Source organism: Microtus pennsylvanicus, chromosome 3 (genome assembly GCF_037038515.1).
Source record: "Microtus pennsylvanicus isolate mMicPen1 chromosome 3, mMicPen1.hap1, whole genome shotgun sequence".
NCBI lineage: Eukaryota > Metazoa > Chordata > Mammalia > Rodentia > Cricetidae > Microtus > Microtus pennsylvanicus.
The window spans coordinates 137,730,087-137,751,650 of record NC_134581.1 but is presented as its reverse complement, the minus strand read 5'-3'; the positions used below and the strand labels follow the sequence as shown (position 1 = coordinate 137,751,650).

The following is a 21,564-nucleotide window of genomic DNA, read 5'->3' as shown; positions in this document are numbered from 1 at the left end:
AACTTACATTGATTTTAAAAAAGAAATGACCATAAAAGTAAAAAACAATTCTAAGTCTTCTTACATTAGGTAAGAGCAGAAGAAACAGACGGAGAAATTAGAATTATCTTAACACAATATGATTGGCTTTAAAAAACCATAATTTTCTAGTTGGGTGGTGGTGGCGCACGCCTTTAATCCCAGCACTCGGGAGGCAGAGGCAGGCAGATCTCTGTTAGTTCGAGGTCATCCTAGTCTACAGAGTTAGTTCCAGGACAGTCTCCAAAGCTACAGAGAAACCCTGTCTCGAAAAACCAAGAAGATCATAAATTTCATACAAATATGAAGTAAATAATAAGCTTTCAAAAACTTAACTTGAAAGATAAATAAGCAAAGTTAGCAATGCATATTGAGCTGGTGGTTGAAAAACCACAAAACTTGAATTACAGATTTCTACGAGTAAATACATGAACAGAGAAACACAAACACCACATCAAGAAGCTACAATCAATGATAACAGGAGGTTGAGATGCTCTACAGCACAGTTCCTAAAGAAATTACCAAGAAAGAAAAAAATGAGATGAGCAACTAAGCTACAGACTTTAAACACAGTGTGTGCTTACAGTGCTCAGGGTTCTGGGTTCAACTCCAGGCACCTAAAAGTTATAGGAGACAAACCAACTAGCACACATGGAATTTATATGGCTCCGATTTGATCAATCAGCTTTTAAAAACAGACACAATAAAGAATATTCAAACACCAAGTAACATATGAATAAATTTATAGATGTGATAATAGTGTTGGGGGGGATTAAATTAATGTCTGTGCCCTGTATGGCCCAGGGAACTGTGTTTTTGTTTATTTGTCTGCTTGTTGTGGGGCTGGGAACGGAACCCAGCACACCACGGAACTGCATTTTATTAAAACTGCGCCAGGTGGTTGTAAAGAGCAGCACTGCAGGGTAAGCCATGGGCATGGGACAAGCTATGTAAAAAGGGTAAGTAACCCACCTATTGCGGATCTAATTACATGCTTCCAGTATTACTTTTTTTTTTGAAGATTAAACATTAATTGTTGGCATTAATGATATAATGACTGAAGGGCGGGGAGTAGAGAAAAATGTATAGCTCAATAAAAACAATAAAAACAATCTTAAAAATATATTCAGCAGATATATAAAGGTATCTACTTAGCACTCTGATTAGATAGTTTCCTAAGTAGGAAATATTTTCTTGGCTTCCTATACTTACAGAAAATAAACAAGCCAAGAGCAACAACAGCAGAAGTATTACCTTATACAAGCACAGAACTGTCTAAGCTAGTAAGGACTAGATCTCTGAACGTAATGATCAAGAGATTAGTGAGAAGACACCTTCGGTAAAACAACCAGAAAAAAGGGTTAAAAATCTCTAAAGCACAGAGCTTACTTAGGCTATCTGACACACATTAATTCTGATTCGGCCATCTCTCCCTTAGCTCACATTTTAAAAACTTGCACAAATCAGTACAGGGAACACGACTAAGAAACAGTTAAGCAGAAAAGAACTATGTTGATTCTCAATCAACTTATCTCAGACACAGAGCAGAAAAGGTCAATTAGCACATAAGGGAAGAGTTATCACACCGAGTATCAGTGGTTAGTGACCCATGCAGAAAGCCTCTTATCACATGGAGTAATGTATTCTAGAATACTTCTGTGATCAGGGAAAAGAGAGTCACTTGCCTCCTGAAATTCAGTGTTACCATTTCAGCTTCTACTGTACAATCCTTACAAATTTAAGAAGGTATTAGTAGCTACTCTTTAAGAGTGAGATCCAGAGTTCCTCTTATTGCAGTAAAAGAATATATGGTGTCCAAGCACGTAAGGGAAAAATGATGACCTCAACTAAGAGTTGTCTATGTCTGTCTGTAAGAGCCATCAGGCTGAAGCCTGAAGGGACTCAGAGAATTTCATTAGACAGGTGGGAGACTGAGTAAGCAGGTTTCATCATTATGTCTGCATTAGCAGTCAGACAAGCTACTACTCACTGTTGAGATTAGACATATGTTTTATGAATATCTGCTAAACTAGTATTAGATTATTAGAACGAAGTAAGCAAACACTGTGTTCAAGTTGAATCTAGTTTGACTTGTACTTCTAGTTTATGAAAACTTTTCGGAGGCTTTGTTTTCCAACCCATTAATCTTTACGGGAGTTCTCTATGTTTCCAGTCCTCTCTTCTACCTTTGCTTAGGAAGATAAATAAATACACAATGTATTTATAACTAGAGTTTAGTGAAATATAGGCTTTATTTGAGAAGAAACCATCGTTTAGATTTAACATGATTGATAGATTCTCTAGAAAAAAAGGCATGAGTTATTTCAAAATAAATGTTCTCATTCTTAAACTTGGCTCGATTGACATCATTTTCCTACTCAATGTTTCAACTTTTCAATGTCTTTATAGATTTTTGACCATTGAACTTTTCAGTCACCTAAAAATAATTTCTAACAAACAACTCTTTATAAGAAAACGATTAGTAATTAGTGTCCTTAAGAAGCATATGGCCTCTAATAGCATCATTGTGAGAGTTCTAGAAGGTGCCACAATGCATAATAAAGCTACACACACACACACAGAGGGAGGGAGGGAGGGAGGGAGGGAGGGAAGGAGGGAGGGAGGGGGAAAAAGAGAAGAAGAATGTTCGTCTATAAAGAATTTACTGCTCTATACTAAAGTGCTAACAAGGCATTCTATCATTTAATATTGCCTTGTTTATACAAAACTTTATATTCTTCAGCAGTATCTTCATTTCATTTAGCTTATGCTATTTTATTTTGAAAAGAATGAAGTATTGTATATAGCTTTTAAAAATGGCTTTCAAGTCATCATGAAAATGAAAAGCATTTCAAGCACAAACGTTAAACTTCTTATGAGATACGGCGGAATACACACTACAAATTAAGAGATCTATTTCTAGATTCAGCCTTGCCTGTAACCAACTATATAGCTTCTTGCAAGTGAATTATTATTCCTAAGCTGTGAAGAAAGTAATTTCTGTTCAATGGTGTTCACCTTAAATTTAGCTTTCTAAGAATCTACCACAATTCAAGTATTTTCAACTACTGAGTCATAACAGCCCAAACACACTCCTCTCGCTTTCCCATACGGAGTTAGACTTCCACTTCTGTCTCAATTTGGCCACTTCAGTGTCACACTCAAGATACACTTCGAAGGAAGAGACACTGGGGAAAGATTTTTTTTCGAAGATGGGATGATGCCAGTCAGGCTGGGAAGTACTAATCCCATATGCATGCAGGAGAGCTGGTTATTCTCAAGTCGAGAGCACTGTCAAAGACACATGCTTCAGTCGGGGAGGGGAGATAGGCTGCAACAGGGTTTAGGGGAGGCCCTAGAAGAACCTGTCAGATAATCACACCCTCCATCTTTTCAAATTCCTATTCTCCCAGTAGACACCAAACCAGTCTCCAGTTCCGGGTTTCCAACCAATCACAAGAAGCCACAACAGAGGGCTTTGCCAGCCTGTTTTGAGGATCCAGAGAATCACAGGACCCCAGGACCTGTCTGGTTCACACCCTACCCAGTGTGGGAGAAAACATTAGATGTCCCCTCGGTCCCTTTGGATTCTGGTGCCCCAAGCAGGTCCTCACCGTCCACAAAACTGAAGCGTACTCCAGGGGGGCCTCGGCTGTGACCTCCCACGTATCACTCCCTTAAGGCGAATTCTCCCATTTGGAGGTCCCAATCCCTTGACTGGGGTTCCGCAGGCCTCCTAGACCCCGGGCCCAGTAAGTCAAAAGAACGGGCCAAAGTGAAGGCAGCTCCAGGGGGTGTACGCCTCACCAGCGGAGGAGGGTCGAGGCAAGCAGGGGCAGCACCGTTCCCCCTTGCGGAGGGCGGGAGGCGGTCAGGGACGCAGTCGGAAGGTTTGTCATCCCTACATACACTCACCAGAAGCAGCAAGGAGCATCTGAGGTCGGGTAAAGACAGGAAGACTGCAGGATTCATGGTAACGGTGGGGTCCGCGGTGGGTCAGGAGGTGGCGGCTGGGACTGGACCGGACTAAGAAAGGGCTGGGCTCCGGGAGCCGGCGGCAGCGGCACCTCGTCCTCTCGACCCGGAGCTCCAGCGGCGAACACCCGGGACAACTTCCAGAGAGGCCTCTCACGCCCTCACTTCCGGGTCCTGCCCACCTCAGCACTTCGGGAAATGTAGTCCCATACTGCTCTCATTGACCACGTCATCTGAGAGCTGGAACTCTCCTTCCCAGTAGGCACTGAGCCCGGGACGGTCAAACCATCTGCGCGCGGGGCTCTTCGGGATTGGAAGGGGCCCGCGTACTTCTGCGCCTCGGGGAACGGGAACTACAATTCCCAGAGGGCTCTTCGGCTGAGCGCCTCGGGCTGGTTTTTCAGAGCTCCCGGGCTCTGGTGTTCTGGGGTCTGTCCCTGCGAGGGCAGGGACCTGACTTGGCAGGAGGGGCTGCCCTGTGCGGGTCGTGCCTCCTGGTGCCATCCCGGGGCGCCAGTCCTAGAGGCAGGGGTGAGTAGGAAGCTGTCTGGCACGGACGGCTCGGGCAGGCTGGCGAGCACCGCCCCGGCCACTGCTTCAGATTCTTGGCCCGCCTGGTCTGAGGTGTGGCCTGAGCCTCTATCCCTGGCCTCGAAGCTGCTACCTCTTCTTTCTGCCGTACTTCCTCCGTTATATAAGGAGAACCATCCCTGGGGCTGCAGTCATGACTTCTCCAGGGTGACTTCTGAGGGTCCGTGAAAGGAAGAGAGACGGGGCGGGAAAAGCATGTTGTAAACTGAAAAGCGCAGTGCCTAACAGTGACCGCTTCTTTACAGCATCTTTACAAATTAACCAAGTAGCAGAGGATTTTAACCTTGTGTCTGGTAGCTTTCTAGAATCTTCTATGAACACCTAGCCGGGTCTGTGTGCGTGGGAAACGAGCCACATGCTCACTACCTGGCACTCAGAAGGCACTCTGCATTTGTGCTTCTCCCTACGCCCAGTCTTTGCTTCAGCTTTCCTGCTGCCTGAGATGGCCTTACCCTTTCTCTTTCTGGAGTCCCGACTCAACTCTCACCACGTCAGACATTTGACACCACTGTTGTCTGGCACAGTCACCAACCCTTTCATCCTAACCAGAATCGCCTTTTCTTTGTGTGTGAGCTCAGCACCACTATTTCAGCATAATTAGATAATAATTAGAGTGTTTATTGCACAGGCTTATTTTATAATGATTTAATGATGATGATGCATTTACACTTTATAACACTAACAAAGTGGCTTTGATATCTACCTATAAAAATTATTTATTGGAGGGGAAGCAACAAGGAAAATAACATTTCTGTTAAAAAGAACCCTAGAGGAATGGCTTTCCCAGGGTTTCAAAATTAAAGTATAGTGGAGCCAAGACTCTAAATCCACCACTTGCTAATGTAGTGGTCTAGCAATGTACCACTCATCTCTTTCTACAGAGCTCAACTTTAGATACATGAGAAACTCATAGAAACAGAAGGATTGGTTATGGTGGTAGATGTCTGTATTCCCAGAACTTGGGAGGCTGAGGCAGAAAGAGCAGGAGTTTAAAGCCAGCATAGGCTACTTAATAAGTTCCCAGCCAACCTGATCTCTAAATTTTGAGACCCTGTTTGAAAATGTAAAGAAAGAGTGGCCAAAATAGGAAAAGAAAACGTCATTACTCTGTGAAGTTAAAATTTGCCCTGACTTACCCTTTGGACTTAGTACTCACCCTGTGACACTTCATTCAGAACATTCATTTAGCACCAGTTGTATACCTACCTATTACTGTGCCAACTGCTAGAATTATGGGTAAGCCCATAGACTATTTATAGAGATAGATATCACTATTTTTACAGTTTTGAAAGTATTCAAATAAGGTTTCTGGTTTTGGGTTTTTTTTTTTGTGGTCTGGCACACCTAAGTTCACTTTCGATCCAAAATGATGTTTCAGAATTCAGAATGATGCCCGGAATACTTGGCACCTCACTTGTTAAATGAAGGAACATCGTCAGCCCTTCTCATTTCTCATGTTTACTGAAGTATGTAGAGCCGAGGCAGCCTGAGGACACACAGCTGGACCAGGCACTTAACTGTAGCTTCCTACTATGTTTTACCTCAGTCCTTGTTTTGCAGCTTCTCTCACGTGACTTTTGATACAGTCCTGTGTAAGGCATTCTTTGTTCTAACCTGACAGAAATGCTCAGACAACACAGAAGCCTCTCAACATTCTCCTCCTTATTTTCTGCCAGCATGTTAACTCACAGTGTCAGCAAATTAAAGAAGAGAAAAGCTAACCTTTACCATAATTTAAATATTTTCTAACTTAAAACAATTCAGTAATCCTTGTCAGTTGTGAAACTGCTATGCCAGAAACATAGGCAAGCATGTTTGTGTCTTTCTACAGTGTGAGGTTTTAGGGACTGACAACGGATTCACAAGATAGAGCAGTTTCAATGGTAGCCCTTTGCCAGGTAATCCCACCTGCTTTGGTAATCTGGCCAAAGCAACTGCAGATTATTTTATTCCAATCTCAGTTACTAATTTTAACTCTCATATTAAACAGCACACTATAAATGCGCGTATATATGATCTACAGGATGAATACAAGTTCAGCTATGGTAGCGTGTAAAAGCTTCCAGAAGAAGGCTGATAAAAGATTGGAGTAGAGTCTGTCTTGATAAGTAACAACCCTGAACCAGCCACGGAGAGCCAGCTGCTGCTCTTCACATCATGCCACAAGATAGGGTGGAGGGGAAAGATCTTGTCAGCTGCAGAGACAAGGGAGCGAAACCAAATTAGAACAAGAACAGTGGGTTCGGGTTCGGACAGGAAAGCAGGTGGATGGGCAGATTGCAGTCAAGTAGGCTACGTCATCAGCTGAAGCCTCAGGGAGAGTTGAGCCTGTCAGTCCTTGATGCACACACTCGGTCTCAGAAGATAGGTTGGTGGAGGTCATTGCCATTGCATTGCTACATCTTCCACTTTGTACAGTCCAGATGAGGAAGTTACAACCCATCCTTGGTTTGGCTTGTCCAATAAGTCCTTGGGGCTGGTCTCCTAAGTAGTATATGCCCAAATGCTTCCATGGTCTCAGTTCACCTTGGAAAGTTTAGAGGATGGCACCCTCATGACTGATCCCTCATGACTCTGCACAGTCATTTACCACTCCGTGCTGAATGGGTGGTGCTGGCAGGAGCTGATGTTTACTTTACCTGGGAGCACAGTCATCTTCTACCCTCAGAACAGACTTAAAAAGCTTTTACTAAGTGGAGCCTCTTGGGGCAAGGCACAGGCAGAAAAACCATTATTGTACCCAATATGGAGTAACTTAAAGCAAGGCACAGTCTGATCTCAATAAGAACTGTGTGGAATCACATTGCCTCTATTAATCTTAGAAATAGGTACGACTTGGAAGCTCTGCCCTTGATGTAAATGTCTTCTCATTTCTTGAGAAAAATTCTCTCATTCTACAGTTAAGCAAATAGTACAGATGCCCTAATTTGCCTTATCATTGCAGCTGTAGAAGTCGGAAAGTAGTTAGGTCCTAGTTAAATATCTATAATCAGTCATGTTTACGAGCGACCTACTTGGCACTGATAAGGCAGGTGGTAGAAGTGTTTTCTGCTTGTACTCATTGTCTCAACCGCTCTTTCAGGTTACTCGTGGAGAAAGCTATGAACGGTTCAGAGAATGTGCTCTCTGCTGGACCCTCATTAGCATTGCAGGTTCATGCCGCTGCAGTTAACGGAGATAAGGGTGCCCTTCAGAGACTCATTGTTGGTAAGCAGTCCCCTGTAAACTTAGACTCCGAAATAGATGGGGGAGATGGTTCATTCAGTAAAGTGTCTGCCACACAAGCATGAGGACCTGAGTTGAGATCCCATGCAAAAGCCAGTGATGTGGTACATCTGTAACCCCAGTGCTGATGTGAGGCAGCCAGGAGCATCCTTAGAGCTCACTGACTGCTCAGCGTGGCTGAACTGAAGAGCTCAAGGTTCAGTGCCTTGAGACATAGCTCAGCAAGCTTGGCACTTGCTGCCAAGCCTGACAACCTGAGTCTGATCCCTGAGACCCACTGGGGAAAAGAGAGAACCAACTCATGTAGGTTTTCTTCTGACTGCCACGTGGGCATTATGACATACACACCCATACGCATGCATATATATACACATGCACTCAAAATGAATACATAAATGTATTTTTTCCCAAAGAAGAAGGTAAGAGCAGCTGAAGATGACACCCAGTCACTGCTGACTTCTGACATCTACACACACATGGTTACATACACAAATACCAAAGAAAAGCAAACTGATAAAAACCCCTAAGGTAGTTTGTTGATTATGTAAATTTACAATGTGCTTAAACATTTTAAAGAACTGGGCGGTGGTGACGCTTGCCTTTGATTGCAGCACTCAGGAGGCAGAGGCAGGCAGATCTCTGTCAGTTTGAGGTCAGCCTGGTCTATGGAGTAAGTTCTAGGACAGACAGAGCTACAGCTACCCAGAGAAACCCTGTCTCAAAAAACAAAAAATAAAATTTTAATGAAAATATATTAGTAGTTATATTTTATTCCAGTTCTTGTACCAGAAAGAACATAAGCCCTGAAAGTTCAGAATATGGATTAGGAATAGTTGAAAATTACTTCAGAAATATACTATACAATATAAAGTATTAAATATAAGCTTAATACTTTACTAACTCAAAGTATTAAGTTTATAAATAACTTTTGATGGATTTAAGATCATTCAGCATGCTTCTCTGTCATTTATATGTATTTATGGTTTAGAAGTCCAGTGTGGAATTTCTAGAGAGAACAAAATAGATAATGAACAGAATTAAGGCCAAAAATGGCTAACAAAACAAAACTAAACAGAACTTTCCAGAATTGTTGAAACCCCTAACCCACATAGTCACAATTCTCCAAGGAGAACAAATAAAATGAAAATAAACATTATTTGTAATGTTTATACATCCCAATGTTTCATAATTGGTGATTGACAACTTGGGCAATAAATTCAAAACCCCTTGAGCTTTCATACTTGCTCCTTTAGAACTTTGTCTTACATTCCCACTTTTTCCATGAACTCCTACCCATGAACTCTCATCTTTGTAAGCCTGAAGGGTCTTTCTAGTCTTTGATACTTTGCTTTGTACTTTCTGCTTCCTGGCTTCTGCCCTGCTACCATTTTGCTTTGTTCCCTACTAAACAAACTCTTCCTTAAGAATAGATTAAATTGCCTTGTTGAAGGAGGCTGCTAGTTAGTTCCTTGCTGCTTAGCCTCGAAATAATCACACAGAAATTGTATTAATTAAATCACTGGTTGGCCCATTAGCTCTAGCTTCTTATTGGCTAACTCTTACATATTAATTTAACCCATCTCCATTAATCCGTATATCACCATATGTCTGTGGCTTACCACCTAAAGTTCTATCTGGCGTCTGTCTCTGGCAGGGGCTATGTGGCTTCTCTCTGACCCCACCCTTCTTCCTCCCAGCATTCAGTTTAGTTTTCCCCACCTACCTAAGTTCTACCTTGCTATAGGTCTAAAGCAATTTATTTATTCATTAATGGTAATCACAGTATGCAAAGGGAAATCCCACATCATTGCCCAAATTCTGTGTACACTACAAATAGCTCTGTCCCCATCAAATACATTATCCTCATTTCATGCCAGCTGCCTGCATCCTCAGTTCCTCCCTGGAACTTAACATCTGGGACCTCCACATCACTCATTTGAATGCTCTCTCATTGAACGAAACACTTCCAGCTCACTTGTTAAATAGAAAGAGTTTCTCCTCTTTCCCGAGCCTTCCTACACAACATCCTCCCCAGTTTTTAGCCACCAGTTTCTCTCTTTACTTCTCTCCCTCTTCAGCCTTGATTCCATGGTCTACTATTACAACTTTGTCTTGGAAAAAAGCACTTTCTCACTCACTTTTTGTTTCACTTGGCTGTCAGACTTCCAACTCTGGATGGACCTAATTTATGTATTCCTGACAACCCCAGAAAGATCAGACATAGCTTGAAGATTTATAATATGTCGATTTTTGATCCCTGCTTCAAATAATCAACTCTACACTTAACTGTCTATCGTACCACAGTTTTCCATTGTGAATGGAATGCATGGTGCCTTCCTTGTTGGCTGATAGCTCAGCTCCCAGTTTCTTTTCTGTCTTTCCTCAGATAATACTGTATGATGCCTAGAGAAAATGGAGACATTAAATAAAAATTCCCTCATCTTCTAGAATAATACCTACAAATCACCCTGTATTTGTACTTACACCCTTATTTTTTTTTTCTGAAAAAATAGAAAAGATCCAGTTTCCTGTCAGAGTTCATGGTTTCCTGACAAGCTCTGTGTTCTGTCCATCCCTTTCTGGGAATTTACTCTGTTTTGTTTAAACCTCTGATGACATCTCAACCTTTTATCCATTTTTCTATTAGAAAATTTCCCCAAGAACATTTAAACATGCACTGTTGTTCTTTGTATTAGAAACATCCTCCCTGTCCTCTTATGTGCCTGTACCTACAGCTTTCTCAGCTTTCCCTCACGTCTACATGGATGCACAGCTAAACTGCCACAACAGTGACCTGAAGAAGTCAGACTTCTGTCTGATCATAATGGTGCAAAGGTACATGGGTGTCTGGGGTGGGCAGAAATCTCCACACAATCAACCAGAGATGCTGCCAGAGCTTGGCACCACAGAACCCAGCATTTATGTGGTTTGCTTTGTGGATAGAAGACAGATACTGTCTTTGTAGTCAAAGCCCACTTGTCAGAGGAAAGTAATTTGTCATTAAGGAAGTAGACTAAAATTAAGGACAGAACCACACCCTAGGACAAAGGAGGCTGAAGAACCAGTCTTTCCTTGGATAATGCCATGCCTTATGAAAACCCAGAGTACACAGTTGCAAAGAAGCAAAGTAAAAGAATGAATGGAGCAGTTATCTCTCCGTTACCAAAGCTGAGCTTCTTGAGACAGCTGCACCCGTTAGCCCTACTCTCTCATCTTAATCCAGTCTTTCATGTTTACAAAATACAGATGCATATGCCTCTTATTTTGAGACATATATAGAAAGAAACACATATAACTTACATGTACAACTTAAACAAATATAAAACAAATATCCATTAATCTCCAACTAATTTAAAGAATAATACATTATCAATACCCCAACAGCCACTTACAATCTTGCCTGTGTTTATTTGAGACAACATTTCATTTAGCCCAGGCTGACCTTAAACTCCCATTGTAGCTGGGGATGACATTGAACTCCTGAACCTCTTCCTACATGCTGGGATTCCTACAGCCTGTGTCTCTAGTACCTCTTTCTGCCTTTTTCTTTCTTTCTTTCTTTTCCTTTTTTGATAGTGAAGTTCAGGATTCTGTACATGTTATACCCATCTTGACTTTATAATAATCATATTGTTTTTACCTGTTTTGAATGTTCACTGAATGTTTCAGCTCTATGTGAGCTGGAAAAAAAAACTCTATACACTTACAGTTTTTCCTGGCTTATAAACACTTTCATTTCTTGTCGTTATACTTGGAACAGCATTTCAAAGGCCTCTGGCCCTCCTTCCCCTCCAGCCTCCCCTTGCACAACTTGTTTCCTAGGAAAACTTGCTTCCTTTCAGTTTCTCCTGCCTGCCAAGTCCTTTTCCATTTCAGGGCTTTCACCTGCTATTGTCTGTCTGAATAACTCTTAGTCCCCTCCTTGCTCAGTATCATAGGGCTACTTCTTCAAAGAGAACTGCTCCAGCAGCCAATCTCAGTCGTCTCCTCACTGTGCCCTCCCGTGGCCCTCTCCCGTGGCCCTCTCCCGTGGCCCTCCGTAGGCTTCCCTCACAGAGGCTGTATAACTGTATTCGTGTGGCTGACTGTTTTAATGTCTGTCTGACTTCTCCGAGAGCAGACGGAGTTGTTCGTTACCATATCCAGCACAGTACTTGACACATAGTAGGCATGGGAGAGCTATTGTTGAAGAAATGAGTAAATATTATAGCTCTTAGTTAATTATCTTTCCTTCCCAGTAGTCTGTGAATACCTTGAGGCCCAGCACTAAACGTGAATTGAGTTGAATTAAATTGAATTGAGAAACAGATTGAGACAAAATTCCCTGAGGAGGGAAAAATTTGAATCAGAGTTCCTCAAGAAAAAAAGAAATATATAAAATGACTTCTTCATTGTTTTAATGGAAATTACAATCTTCCAAAGCAAATACACTGTGGTATGCTGTAAAGTAAAAGCACACTAGTTCATTCATAGAAATAACTGAAACATTTCATTGTAAAACTTGAAACTTTCCTATAATTTAACATACCCTAAAAAAAATTCTTAAGATCTAAAAAGCATAACATAACAAGTATAGAGATAATAAATTTATTGATTGATCCCTGGGTTTTCCATCACTTTGTTCAAGGAACTTCAGAGTCACTACTGGTTGAGGGACACTGCTGGCCTTTTAGGCATTGTGCTATTGTGTTTTCTATGCATACAGCCACACTTTTATTCTGTGTCATTTCCCAAGTAGTGTATCTCCATGCTAAAATATCTGTTCTGTTTTATCTTAAATTTCAGTCTATTTTAAACATCTCTTTACATACTACATGTTTTATGATTGCTACATATGTGCTATTTCTCTTTCCTCAACTAGTGTCATCGTACTACTGATGAATTATTTTTCTTGGATCTTTGTTCACCAACTGCTCAGTGACTTCATTCACTTTAGCGTTTTCTGTTTTCCCATCTCTGTTTCCATGGAGAAGTATGCCAGTGATGCATAGACTCCATGGAAACGGATGACTGTCTCTTTTTACTTACACAACTAATTAAATCGAACAGTTTCTGAGCTGCCCATTGTCCTGGAGGAGAGGCCTTCTCTAAATGAAACATCATTTTAGTCGTGGTCCTTGCTGGTGCACCTAACACAATGCTGGCATGGATGCCTTAGCATTTTCCACTTCCTAGATTACCTAAAAAAGTTAGATGTAGTAATGAGCCTTGTTAAGTTGCAAAATCCAGGTACTATTTCTGGTACTATTTCTAGCATTTCTTCTTTTAGTTCAAACTTTACCTTAAATATTAAATTGAAACAAAAAAATTAAATTGAATATTCTATAAAATGTAGAATGGTTGCCAGACAGTGGTGGTGCATGCCTTTAATCCCAGCACTTGGTGACAGGGAGGCAGAAGCAAGTGGATCTCTGTGAGTTTAAGGCCAGCTTGGTCTATAGTTCTAGGATAGCCAGGGTGTTTACACAGAGAAACTCTGTTTTGAAAAACAAACAAAAAAGTAAAATGGTTATAACTTACAAAATATTTAATAATTTATATTTTATATATGTCATTATTAAAGTACAGTTGGCCTTCTATGTCATGAGTTACACAGGCAGAGATTCAAGTAATTGAAGAGTGATGATATTTGGGGGAGGGAAACTTGTTCTGTACTGCACAGTGTACAGACTTCTTTGTCTCTTTTCTCTAGACAGTATTCTTTTTTTTTTTGATAAAAGAAGAATAAAGAAAAAAAAAACAAATTTCCACCTCCTCCCAGCCTCCCCTTTCCCTCCCCCTCCTCCCACTCTTCTCCCCCTCCTCCCACTCTTCTCCCCCTCCTCCCACCCCTCTCCCCTTCCCCCCACTCGTCTCCCCCTCCCTCTCCAGTCCAAAGAGCAGTCAGGGTTCCCTGCCCTGTGGTAAGTCCTAGGTCCTCCCCCCTCCGTCCATATCTAGGAAGGTGAACATCCAAACTGGCTAGGCTCCCACCAAGCCAGCAGATTGCGTAGGATCAAAACTGTGTGCCATTGTCCTTGGCGTCTCATCAGCCCTCATTGTTCGTCATGATCAGAGAGTTCAGTTTTATCCCATGCTTTTTTTGGTAATAGTCCAGCTGACCTTGGTGAGCTCCCAGTAGATCAGCTCCACTGTCTCAGTGGGTGGGTGCACCCCTCGTGGTCCCGACTTCTTTGTTCATGTTCTCCCTCCTTCTGCTCCTCATTGGTACCTTGGGAGCTCAGTCCATTGCTCCAGTGTGGGTCTCTGTCTCTATCTCCATCCATCGCCAGATGAAAGTTCTAGGATGATATGCAAGATATTCGTCAGTATTGCGCTAGGATGGGGTCATTTCAGGTTCCCTATCCTCAGCTGCCCAAGGAACTAACTGGTTACCTCAGCTTGGGCACCTGGGAGCCCCTCTAGGGTCAATTCTCCTGCCCACCCTAAAGTGGGTCCCTTAACTAAGAATTGTGGTTCCGTGCTCCCCTATCCAACCTTCCTTTATCCCGATCCTCCTGTTTCCCCAAGTCCCCCCTCCTTCCCTTCTACCTTTTCTCTCCCCATCTCCCCTTACCCCCTTCCCACCCCACACCCAAGATCCCACTTTTCTCCCTGGCAATTTTGTCTACTTCCCTTATCCAAGAGGATAACGATATGTTTTTCCTTGTGTTCACCTTCTTACTTAGCTTCTTTAGGTTCGCCAATTGTAGACTCCGTGACCCCTATTTATGGCTAGAAACCAATTATGAGTGAGTACATCCCATGTTCTTCTTTTTGGGTCTGGGATACCTCACTCAGGATAGTGTTTTCTATTTCCATCCATTTGCTTGCAAAATTCGAGAAGTCATTGTTTTTTACCGCAGCGTAGTACTCTAGTGTGTATATAGTCCATACTTTCTTCATCCATTCTTCCATTGAAGGGCATCTAGGTTGTTTCCAGGTTCTGGCTATTACAAATAATACTGCTATGAACATAGTTGAACAAATGCTTTTGACATGTGATAGAGCATCTCTTGGGTAAATTCCCAAGAGTGGTATTGCTGGGTCCAGGGGTAGGTTGATCCCGAATTTCCTGAGAAACCGAAACACTGACTTCCACAGTGGTTGCACAAGATTGCATTCCCACCAGCAATGGATGAGGGTACCCCTTCCTCCACAGCCTCTCCAGCAAAGGCTATCCTTGGTGTTTTTGACTTTAGCCATTCTGACAGGTGTAAGATGGTATCTCAAAGTTGTTTTGATTTGCATTTCCCTGATTGCTAAGGAAATTGAGCACGACCTTAAGTATCTTTTGGCCATTTGAACTTCTTCTGTTGAGAATTCTCTGTTAAGTTCAGTGCCCCATTTTTTAATTGGGTTAATTAGCATTTTAAAGTCTAGTTTCCTGAATTCTCTATATATTTTGGAGATCAGACCTTTGTCTGTTGCGGGGTTGGTGAAGATCTTCTCCCAGTCAGTAGGTTGCCTTTGTGTCTTAGTGACAGTGTCCTTTGCTTTACAGAAGCTTCTCAGTTTTAGTAGGTCCCATTTATTCAATGTTGCCCTTAATGCCTGTGCTTCTGGGGTTATACCTAAGAAGCGATCACCTGTGCCCATCTGTTGTAGGGTATTTCCCACTTTCTCTTCTATCAGGTTCAGTGTTTTCGGGCTGATAATGAGGTCTTTAATCCATTTGGACTTGAGTTTTGTGCACGGTGATAGATATGGGTCTATTTTCATTCTTCTACAGATTGACATCCAGTTGTGCCAGCACCATTTGTTGAAGATGCTTTCTTTCTTCCATTGTATACTTTTAGCTCCTTTATCGAAAATGAGTTGTTCATAGGTTTGTGGGATAAAATCCGGGTCTTCTAAACGATTCCATTGGTCGACTTCTCTGTTTTTATGCCAGTACCACCCTGTTTTCATTACTGTAGCTCTGTAATAGAGTTTGAAGTCAGGGATGGTAATGCCTCCAGAAGATCCTTTATTGTATAGGATTGTTTTGGCTATCCTGGGTTTTTTGTTTTTCCATATAAAGTTGATTATTGTCCTCTCCAGATCTGTGAAGAATTTTGATGGGATCTTGATGGGGATTGCATTGAATCTATAAATTGCCTTTGGTAGAATTGCCATTTTTACTATGTTGATCCTCCCAATCCAAGAGCAAGGGATGTCCATCCATTTTTTGGTATCCTCATCAATTTCTTTCTTCAATGCCTTAAAGTTCTTGTCAAATAGATCTTTCACTTCCTTGGTTAGATTTACCCCAAGATATTTTATGCTGTTTGTGGCTATCGTGAATGGAGAAGCTTCTCTGATTTCCCTCTCTGCTTCCATATCCTTTGTGTATAAGAGGGCGACTGATTTTTTGGAGTTGATCTTGTATCCTGCCACATTACTAAAGCTGTTTATCAGCTGTAAAAGTTCTTTGGTGGAGTTTTGGGGGTCGCTTATGTACACTATCATATCATCTGCGAATAACGAAAGTTTAACTTCTTCCTTTCCAATTCGAATCCCCTTGATCCCATTATGTTGTCTTATTGCTATTGCTAGAACTTCCAACACTATATTGAAGAGGTATGGCGAAAGTGGACAGCCTTGTCGTGTTCCTGAGTAAGCGGGATGGCTTTGAGTTTCTCTCCGTTTAATTTGATGTTAGCTGTCGGCTTGCTGTATATAGCTTTTATTATATTTAGGTATGACCCTTGTATCCCTAATCTCTCCAAGACTTTTAACATAAATGGATGTTGAATTTTGTCGAATGCTTTTTCAGCATCTAATGAAATGATCATATGGTTTTTTTCTTTCAGTTTATTTATATGCTGGATTACTTTGATAGATTTTCGTATGTTGAACCAGCCCTGCATCTCAGGAATGAAGCCTACTTGATCATAATGGATAATTTTTCGGCTGTGTTCTTGGATTCGGTTTGCCAGTATTTTGTTGAGGATTTTTGCATCGATATTCATGAGTGAGATCGGCCTGTAATTCTCTTTCCTGGTTGAGTCTTTGTGTGGTTTTGGTATCAGAGTAACTGTAGCTTCATAAAAGGAATTTGGTAATGACCCTTCTGTTTCTATATTGTGAAATACATTAAGGAGTATAGGTATTAGGTCTTCTTGGAAGTTCTGGTAGAATTCCGCATTGAAACCATCTGGTCCTGGGCTTTTTTTGGTAGGGAGGTTTTTGATAACCTCTTCTAATTCTTCGCGACTAACAGGTCTATTTAGATTGTTCACCTGGTCCTGATTTAACTTTGGTAAATGATATTTATCTAAGAAAGTATCCATTTCCTTTACATTTTCCAGTTTTGTGGCATATAGGCTTTTGTAGTAAGATCTAATGATTCTCTGAATTTCCTCTGTGTCTGTGGTTATGTCCCCCTTTTCATTTCTGATCTTATTAATTTGCAAATTCTCTCTCTGCCGTTTGATTAGTTTGGATAGAGGTTTGTCAATCTTGTTGATTTTCTCCAGGAACCAGCTTTTTGTTTCATTGATTCTTTGGATTGTTCTCTGTGTTTCTATTTTATTGATTTCAGCCCTCAGTTTGATTATTTCCAGTCTCCTACTCCTCCTAGGTGAGTCTGCTTCTTTTTTTTCTAGAGCTTTCAGGTGGGCTGTTAAGTCTCCAATGTGAGCTTTCTCTGTTTTCTTTAAGTGGGCACTTAGTGCTATGAACTTTCCTCTTAGGACTGCTTTCATAGTGTCCCATAAGTTTGAGTATGTTGTTTCTTTATTTTCATTGAATTCCAGGAAGACTTTAATTTCTTTCTTTATTTCTTCCTTAATCCAGGTATGGTTCAGTAGTTGACTGTTCAGTTTCCATGACTTTGTAGGCTTTCCGGGGGTAGCCTTGTTGTTGAATTCTAACTTTAATCCATGGTGATCTGATAAGACACAGGTGGTTAGTAATACTTTTTTGTAACTGTGGATGTTTGCTTTGTTACCGACTATGTGGTCGATTTTCGAGAAGGTTCCATGAGCTGCAGAGAAGAAGGTGTATTCTTTCCTTTTTGGGTGGAATGTTCTATAGATGTCTGTTAAGTCCATTTGTTTCATTACCTCCATTAATTGTCTTATTTCTCTGTTAGGTTTCTGTCTGATTGACCTGTCCATTGGTGAGAGAGGAGTGTTGAAGTCTCCTACTATTAGTGTGTGCGGTTTGATGGCTGCCTTGAATTTTAGCAATGTTTCTTTTATGTACGTGGGTGCTTTTATATTAGGGGCATAGATGTTCAGGATTGAGACTTCATCCTGATGAACTGTTCCTGTTATGAATATAAAATGCCCCTCTCCATCTCTTCTGATTGATTTAAGTTTGAAGTCAACTTTGTTAGAGATTAGTATGGCCACACCTGCTTGTTTCTTAGGTCCATTTGCTTGATAGGCCTTTTCCCAACCCTTTACTCTGAGTAGGTGCCTGTCTTTGTGGTTGAGGTGTGTTTCTTGTAAACAGCAGAATGTTGGATCCTGTTTTCTTATCCAATCTCTTAGCCTGTGCCTTTTTATAGGTGAGTTGAGACCATTGACATTAAGTGATATTAATGACCAGTGGTTGTTAACTCCGGTCATTTTTTTTTTTAGTCGTAGAGTTTGTGTGTATCCCTTCTTTGGTTTGTGTTGATGAAGGGTCTCTAGATGTCTGAGTTATTGTGGTCATTGTTGGACTCCTTGCTTAGTGATTTTCCTTCTATTACTTTCTGTAAGGCTGGATTTGTGGCTGCATATTGTTTGAATTTGTTTTTATCCTGGAAAATTTTATTTTCTCCATTTATAGTGAACGAAAGCTTGGCTGGGTATAGTAATCTGGGCTTGCATCCATGGTCTCTCAGTTTCTGCAGTACATCTATCCAGGACCTTCTGGCTTTCATAGTTTCCATGGAAAAGTCAGGTGTAAGTCTGATAGGTTTACCTTTGTAAGTAATTTGGCCTTTTTCCTTTGCCGCTCTTAATATTTTTTCCTTATTTTGAATGCTTTGTGTTTTGATAATTATATGGCGAGGGGATGTTTTTTTTTGATCCAGCCTATTCGGTGTTCTGTATGCTTCTTGCACCTTCATAGGTATATCTTTCTTTAGGTTTGGAAAGTTTTCTTCTATAATTTTATTAAATATATTTTCTGGACCATTGAGCTGCACTTCTTCTCCTTCTTCTACTCCTATTATTCTTAGGTTTGGTCTTTTTATTGTGTCCCATATTTCCTGAATGTTTTGTGATGAGAGTTTGTTGGACTTGCTGTTTTCTTTGATCAGTGTGTTTATTTTCTCTATGGTATCTTCAGAATCTGAGAGTCTTTCTTCTATCTCTTGTATTCTGCTGGTTATGCTTGTTTCTGTAGTCTCTATTCGTTTACCTAGATTTTCCATGTCCAGCCGGCCCTCTGTTTGTGTTTTCTTCTTTGCCTCTATTTCAGTTTTCAAGTCTTGAACTGTTTCCATTATCTGTTTGATTGTTTTTCCTTGGTTTTCTAGGGTATCATTCACTGATTTATTCAATTCTTCTAACTTTCTGTTATATTTCTCATCCATTTCTGTAAGGGCGTTTTTTACATGCTGTTTAAGGGCGTCAATCACTTTCATGAAGTCAATCTTTTCTCCTTCTTGATTAAGGTGTTCATGTCCTTCCGTTGTGAGGTCGCTGGTTTCTGGTGGCTTCATGTTGCTTTTCAGTTTGTTGGGCGAATTCTTGCCTTGGCGTCTGCCCATCTCTTCTTCCAAATACTCCCTTATGGATCTTCTTTTACCAGATCAGGTCTCCTTGCCTACCCAACGCGGCCTCCCCAATGTTGGCTCTTTTGGCACCAAGGGATCAGGTCTCCGTGCCCAACCCTGGCTCGTCCCCACGCTGGTTCTCCCCAATGCTGGTTCTCCTGGGGCCGAGAGATCAGGCCTCCGTGCTGGTTGGGCAGCTCGCAAACAACGCGCCTACCCTGCTGGGTGCAGGCAGGCCACAGAAACAAAGGAACTGCAGCCCGCCTGGGCGCCCCGAGGACTGGGACCCAGCGCCCAATGCCACGCGCCGAGAGAGGGCGGTGGGGCCCAAGTGTGGAGGGCTCTGGACGGAAGCTGAGTGTGCCAGGAAGAAAGAGGCAGTACCCAGGGAATAGAGGTCCTGCAGAGAGCCCAAGAAAGACAGGAGGCCAAGGGACCCCCGAGATCCCCGTCCCCGGCTGGCGCCGCGGGCCAGATACTCACTCCAATGCTGGTTCTCCTAGGGCCGAGAGATCAGGCCTCCGTGCTGGTTGGGCAGCTCGGAAACAAAGCCTCTAGACAGTATTCTAAAATGACTATAACATTTACATTTTATTAGGTATTATAAGTAATCTAGAGACTATTTAAGATATATGGAAGAAGATGTGGTTTATATGTCAATACTATATGTTTATAAAGGGCTTGAACATCTACAGATATTGGTAACTGGAGATCCACTTGCCCCTGGACACTAAGGGAAGACTGTGTACATGATTATACTTGCTAGTATTAGTGATAAAATTAGCTAACCATCATAAAGTCATGTTTTATATATCAGTCACTGGGTTATATGTTATGCAACTTTTTAACTAATTTAACAATACGTTCAAAGAGTTTTGGATATTTTTATTAGTTATTTTCTAGGTAAGGAAATGTTAAGTAATTTTTCCTATATGTAGCAAAACTTAGGCTGCGTCTAGGTAATTTTATTCTAGAATCTACACTTCTAACTAATAATCTGTGGGCCTTCACTGTATGGGTACTTGTTTCTGTACACACATGCTCTTTCATACTTACATATAGAGAAGAAGGAAGAAAGAACTGAATAACTTTGGGCCTTAGTTGATAAACTGAATGATTACCTAGAATGAATTTTTCGTAGCATTGTGTTTGGGGAAGGGTTTGAGGTAGGCATGCCTGTGTGCTCACACACAACAGAGTGCACAGACAATACACTCTTTTGACAGTGTGATAAAGCCTGTAGGTCTATCCTCATAAAAAAAAAGTTAAGTCTAAAATAAAATATACAGGATTCCAAAAGAAAGTCAATAGATTGACATATAGAGAATCCTGCCCGGAGCAGTCCCCTGCCGTGGAGAGGTCCCAGCAGAGGATGGAAGGAGTTGAAGAGGGAAGGAAGTAAACCAGGCCATGATGGTTGGGAGAATCTTGCAGCCTGACTGACTGACAGCCAGAGTGCTTCTTAATTTATACAGAATACAGTAAGTAGGGATACATTCATGTTGTTCCAAAACATAGACCATATCATTTTTGTTTTTGGACTGTGTTTCACTTCCTTCTGCTCATCTTTTAGTCATCATTAATAAACTTTGACAGAACAGAGTTATCATTTCCAGTCATTTTCCTCAAGTTTTGACATCATTGATAAACAGAGTTATCATTTTTATTTATTAACCCCATAACCCAATTTTTAGGAATCTAGAGGCATTTGACAAGTTGTTCTCAGGCTGGTTACCTTTTTGACTACAAGAACATTAGACCAAAACAATCTTCAAGCCATCCCTGGCATACTGCCATGTCCCAAGCAGTGTATTATTAACCCTTACTAGAGCCTAGGCAGTTTGGATGCTCACTTTACTAGACCTGGATGGAGGTGGGTGGTCCTTGGACTCCCCACAGGGCAGGGAACCCTGATTGCTCTTTGGGCTGATGTGGGAGGGGGACTTGATCGGGGGAGGGGGAGGGAAATGGGAGGCGGTGGTGGGGAGGAGGCAGAAATCTTTAATAAATAAATTTAAAAAAAATTAACCCTTAATAGAGTACTCAAGAAATATCCTCAGGCTCAAACTGCTGCATTT

At 41.5% G+C, this 21,564-nt stretch overlaps 2 protein-coding genes across 5 annotated transcripts in view; one reads left to right on the top strand and one right to left on the bottom strand.

Moving 5' to 3' along the window:
• The window catches only part of Erp44 (endoplasmic reticulum protein 44), a 90,578-nt gene extending 86,447 nt beyond the window's left edge, over positions 1–4,131 (bottom strand). Inside the window, exon 1 of the mRNA XM_075967247.1 lies at positions 3,934–4,131. Coding sequence (XP_075823362.1) covers positions 3,934–3,990 — 57 coding nt within the window. The 5' untranslated portion in view covers positions 3,991–4,131. The remainder of the gene's footprint in view (positions 1–3,933) is intronic.
• A 219-nt stretch (positions 4,132–4,350) lies between these two features.
• The window catches only part of Invs (inversin), a 145,824-nt gene continuing 128,610 nt past the window's right edge, over positions 4,351–21,564 (top strand). For 3 of the 4 annotated variants that reach the window (XM_075967241.1, XM_075967237.1, XM_075967239.1), the window contains exons 1-2: positions 4,351–4,524; positions 7,667–7,791. In XM_075967241.1, the coding sequence (XP_075823356.1) occupies positions 7,686–7,791 (106 nt within the window). In that variant the 5' untranslated portion in view covers positions 4,351–4,524; positions 7,667–7,685. Of the gene's footprint in view, positions 4,745–7,666; positions 7,792–21,564 lie in introns of all 4 variants that reach the window. The other variant, XM_075967238.1, reaches the window with a different exon arrangement.